We start from the raw sequence: 5,425 nt of genomic DNA, 5'->3' as shown, positions 1-5,425 counted from the left end.
TATATTTTTTACTTTTCACCTTTTATCCTTAGTTTTGTTAATTAGGATGGGCCATAGTTATTTCCCATTTGCTGCATAGATACATTTGAAGAGTAAAACATACTAGTATGAAGATTTTCTGGGTGGGCCTTGGCCCATCTAAGTCTTAACGTGGCTCCGCCACTGGGACTAGTGTTGACCCAACACCGAGCGGCGAAAAATGACTCTAAAGTCTAAAGCGATCCTGCATACTGAATATGGATCATAGCGATCGCGGGTGTATTTACGTGGCCTGGTGTAATTGTGCCTATGTCCGTTGGTTCTTTGCTCAACTTCATGAAATACTAGGAACGTCATCATTGCAATATCCGAAGTGATTAAAATACAGTAAGTTTGATATAGAAACCGACCCAATCACCCAAGTACTTGCCAAGTACTAAATAATTGTGATTAGGATATCTTTTGGAAAGAGTTTAAATACACAACTAATTTATTATTTTAACAGGAAATTTCTATGGAAGATGATAACTTTGCTACATCTTTAAATGGCTCAGATGTTTTTATTCCCACGAATGAAACCCATGATCTACCTACAATTACGGAAGTTCCAAGAAACTTTACGGGTTTAGATAAACTGGAAGCTGGCCTTGTGCAAGCTCGAGCAACAATAAGAGAAGCAAGGAATGGGAACCAAATCAATGATTCCGACTATGCACCTTATGGTCCAATATATTGGAATGCCCCCGTCTTCCACAGGTACATAATCAATGTCGACTGGATATGTCACTCCACTCATAGCTATTTATTTTTTAAATAAAAAACGCGTGACAGTTTATATTATTTCGATTACAGGAGCTATTTGGAAATGGAAAAAAGATTTAAAGTATATGTTTACGAAGAAGGAGAACCGCCGATATTTCACGATGGTCCTTGCAAGAGCATATATGCAATGGAGGGTAACTTTATTTTCCAAATGGAAACGTCCAAGTTCCGAACTTGGGATCCCGAAAAAGCTCACATATTTTTCCTTCCCATTAGTTCAACAATGATGGTCCGCTTTATATTGGACCGCAAATCTCAAGACCATTGGGGTCCAATGAAGCGAACCGTCAAAGATTATGTAAATCTTGTTGCATCAAAATACGCTTTTTGGAACCGAAGTCGTGGTGCTGATCACTTCATTGTTGCATGCCATGATTGGGTAGGTAAATCAATCTCACTTTTGACCAGTTTACTTATAAGCATTATATTCGGGTTAGGTTACTCTCTAGTGGCTCAAATGCTTAATTGTATCACAATGTGTCTTTTTGTACAGTAAAAACACATAAACTGTTACATTAATAATACCATTTTATTGTGATTGAACTTATATTATGATTATGATTTGAATGAAACACTAAGAAACAAAATATTTTTTCAATAATACATTGTTTGTTTCAAATGAAACGAAGTGTACAAGAAAAGTACCCATCTTAACCCGCTCATGTTACCCTTTTAACTGACCCGTCTGACCCAGTACCCATATTGCTACCTCAAGTTTTTTGTAATTTACTGGTATTTGTTATACCTTATATCTTAATGAACCTGACAATCGGTTATTCTTTGAAGGGGCCCGAGCTTTCAAAGGCTGTTCCAGATCTCTTTACAAACTCCATACGTGCCCTATGCAATGCAAACACCTCAGAAGGGTTCCAGCCATCAAAGGATGTTTCAATCCCTGAAATCTTGCTTCATGATGGGACAATGCGTGGTCAAATTGGCGGGCCATCCCCAAGGCAGCGCCCTGTTTTGGCTTTCTTTGCTGGTGGGGTTCATGGCCCAATAAGACCGATTCTCTTGGAGCATTGGGAGAACAAAGATTCCGATGTACAAGTTCACAGGTACCTTGCAAAGGGTGTTTCATATATGGATATGTTGAGGCAAAGTAGATATTGCATATCTCCAAGTGGCTATGAGGTCGCTAGCCCACGAATGGTTGAAGCCCTTTACACGGGTTGTGTTCCGGTACTCATCAAAGATCATTACGTGGCACCATTTAGCGATGTATTGAATTGGAGATCGTTTGCCGTCATAATTGACATTGAGGACATTCCTAATCTCAAGAAAATCTTGATGGGAATTTCGACGAGGCAGTACCTACGAATGCAAAGAAGGGGTAAACAGGTAAAAAGACATTTTGAGGTTAATCATCCACCAAAGAGGTATGATGTCTTTCATATGATACTACATTCTGTTTGGCTTCGAAGACTTAATGCCCGTATTCATGTTAGCAACTAAGTTTTGATCCTTGGTATTGAAGAAGGGTATATGTATGTTTCAATGTTGAATATGATCTGTTTCTGTTAGCCTTGTATTAAGAAAAATGTTACAATATTAGCACATAATTTAGAGTGATCAATATATATAAATGTTGTATCAAAATAAAAAAAATGTATGTATTTGGATGCTGGTTAAACTTGGACTCATGCAATGGTTAGCATAAAATGTTCACATTAGATCGTTGCTACCAATTTAATTAGAATGGAATATCGTTGGTTATTTGTTTTCTGTATAGAGGATATTTTGTTTCTTGTATAGCAGAAATGAATCTTCTAATTATCGAAGCTAGTTCATTGGAGCTATCAACATGAACAAGATTTTTTTTTTTTTAATGTTTGTACGTTCATTTTAATCTGATTAACAGTTTGAGAATGTCTCCGTACACGAAGTTATGTGGATGTTTGTTAAAAATGGTCGAAGTTATATGGTTGTTTGTAGAAAGGATAAATATGTTATTATTTGTTGGTCCCTTGTCCCTCTCGTCCCTCACTTGACAAAATAACAATACTAAAACTATTCTTCTTATTAAAATCAGCAGGTTTACACACATATATATAGTTTTCCAATAGACACTACGAACCATCATACCTCTTCATTAATTGGTATGACTTTCTAATAGACACGACTATTCTAACAGACATATCCCTTCACAACATAACTGCCTATAACCGAAAATAACTTCCATTCGGTTGTAGACTTTATTCTTGACACATTAAACCCCTAAACTTATACATCGACACTTCCATAGATTGATAAATTAGTATTCAACACTCCTCCCTAATTTATTAATCCATGCCTTTGATTTCTTCAAGCTTCATCATCTTTATCCTTGAACTTTGGCTTGTTTCCATTTCCTACCTGATCTTTAACACGAACTATGTCTTGAACTTCTTCATTGATTTCACTTCTTTCTTCCTTGTCTTGAATCTCATCTTGATCATCCTTGTTAACGTTGTCAGTATCTTCCTTCACTTGTATCATCTCATAGTTTTGAATCTCCAACAATGTGTTTCTTGTATTACGATCTTCGTATTCAACTTTCTTGTTTCTTGACTTGTTGTCTTTCTCAATCTTGCTTTCCTGCTGAAATTTTGATGGTGTCTCTCGATGTTTCTTGCATTCGCCGTTATCAACTCTTGGTTCTTCTTCTAGTAGTTTTTTATTTGAAACAACTTCATAGTTTTCGTTCTCAAACTGTTCTCTTTCTGACTTTAACTCTTTCATCTATTTGCTTGTGCAATCTCTCAACTTCTTCAGGTTTTCTAACTCCTTTTGCATTTGTTTCTCAAATGTTATCTCTTTATCTCTCATTTTTTCTCTCAAACTCTTGTTTCTCCATCTTGAAGTCTTGGAGTAATTCAAACTTCCAAAACTCTAGTTTACTTCTTAAGTCAATTTCTATTTCTGATCTCATCTCTTCGAACTTTCCTTTTGGAATTTCATCTTCCGTAATGAGAATTTCATTTCTTCGCTTCTCTTGTTTTAAGGACGTTGTCTCTTTTTCATCCTTAGTAGTAACCATCAATAGCACTGGTTCATCATCTTCGAACACAAGGTTTGCCTTTTCTTCTCTATGGTTTGGTTTTGTACAATTTGCAGCAAAGTGTCCAAAATCTTGACAATTATAACATAGTACATCTTTAAGTTGTCTTCTTGGATAATTTTGATCTCCAGGGCTTTTCTTCCATTTGTCAAAACTATCTTCATTTTTATTATCTCTCACGAATCTTCCTTGGTCTCTTCCTCTTGTCTGATTACCACCCCTTCCTCTATTGTTTCCATAGTTGCGTTCATAATTTTTGCCATTCCCTTGACGTGTGAACAACAACTTTTCACTATTATCTTCCACACTGTCTTTTCTAAACTTAAGTCTTTCTTCGTAAGTCTTAAGTTTCCCAATAACCTCCTCCAATTTTGCTTCCTTAAAATCAACAACCATTTCAATGGTTGCTACTATTGGTATATACTTATCTGGTACTGCGTTGAGTAACTTTCGTACTTTCGTTTATTCGTCAAATGTCAGTCCACATGTAGCAGCCTTTGTAATAATACTCATCATCTTTCCGGCAAATGAATCTATTGATTCATCTTCTTTCATAATGAGTCTCTTAAATTCTGACTTCAATTGTTGCGAGTACGCTTGTTGAACATCTTCTGTCCCAACAAATGTGGCCTTTAATGAGTCCCAAATTTCTTTTGCCGTTTCACATCCCGCAACTTGCATTTGCAAATCTTCGGGCAATCCTTGGAATAGATATGCAGATGCAGAACTATCCTTTTTTATATCGATCTCTTTTGATGTACCCGTTGCTTCTACCAAATCCCATATTCCATTTGCCACAAGTATCTTCTTCATTCTTAATGTCCATAGTGTATAATTGCTATTGTTTAAGATTGGACATTGATAAGATGATAACGGTATGACGACTTTGTTTGTAACAACACTTTTGTTTTTATCTCCCGACATATCCTTTCGGTTTGGTCTTCTTCTAAAATCAAAATAATTCTAAGAAAAGTTGAACTTAAATTTCTGTCTAACCAGATAATTCTCAAACAATTCTATGCTTTCCAAACGTCAACTTGTAATATATTTTCTTATCTATATGCTTTTAATAGATAGAAAAAATAACAAGTAGTGAAAATTAAACCTGGTAATATACTCTTGGCCTTTTGATATCTTGTGGGCCTTTATTTTCAAATAAAACACACTTACGGCCTTGTAAACCAAAAAACACGCTGCTTCACGTTTATTCCCAATTAGAACTGCTTCTGGTTCTTTCTTCTTCCTTCTTCACGCAAATTAGGGCACTCTCCCCTGGTTTTTTCTTCTTCTGATCTTCGAATTAAATGGTGGCGGTTAATCAATTGTTTTGGGTAATCAATTTTTCCTTTCTTTCTCTTGCGGTGGTGACTAATCGGTTTATACGACGGTTACTCTTTCTTCTCCGGCAGCACACACGACGGCGGTTTCTTCTTCGCACAACGGTACGTTTTTCTCTTTTCTTTTCTTAATCTGATTCGAACTTTACTCTGTTAATTGATTCCCTGACTCAATTTGTCTCTTTTTTACTTTCTCAAATTCGATCTTCACTTGATCGGTTTTCTCGTTGATTCCTCTTAATCACTC

General features: G+C 36.1%; 1 protein-coding gene across 1 annotated transcript; it reads left to right on the top strand.

Annotated features, from left to right (window-relative positions):
- The first annotated feature begins 492 nt into the window (after positions 1 to 492).
- On the top strand, positions 493 to 2,369 carry LOC122606203 (probable glycosyltransferase At5g03795). Its single transcript, XM_043779162.1, has 3 exons — positions 493 to 735; positions 832 to 1,180; positions 1,588 to 2,369. Exons 1-3 carry the CDS (start codon positions 494 to 496, stop codon positions 2,254 to 2,256), a joined length of 1,260 nt encoding a protein of 419 aa, XP_043635097.1. The 5' UTR covers position 493; the 3' UTR covers positions 2,257 to 2,369.
- The last annotated feature ends 3,056 nt before the right edge of the window (positions 2,370 to 5,425 follow it).

This window comes from Erigeron canadensis, chromosome 6 (assembly GCF_010389155.1).
Source record: "Erigeron canadensis isolate Cc75 chromosome 6, C_canadensis_v1, whole genome shotgun sequence".
Lineage (NCBI taxonomy): Eukaryota > Viridiplantae > Streptophyta > Magnoliopsida > Asterales > Asteraceae > Erigeron > Erigeron canadensis.
The sequence above is the reverse complement of the archived record's forward strand: the minus strand, read 5'-3'. Positions and strand labels throughout refer to the sequence as shown.

Excerpts from the sequence above, each read along its gene's own strand:
- LOC122606203 (XM_043779162.1), top strand. The coding sequence starts at position 494 with ATGGAAGATGATAACTTTGCTACATCTTTAAATGGCTCAGATGTTTTT. Across the intron at positions 736-831 it reads AATGCCCCCGTCTTCCACAG|GAGCTATTTGGAAATGGAAA; the intron begins GTACATAATCAA and ends TTTCGATTACAG. Across the intron at positions 1,181-1,587 it reads TTGTTGCATGCCATGATTGG|GGGCCCGAGCTTTCAAAGGC; the intron begins GTAGGTAAATCA and ends TATTCTTTGAAG.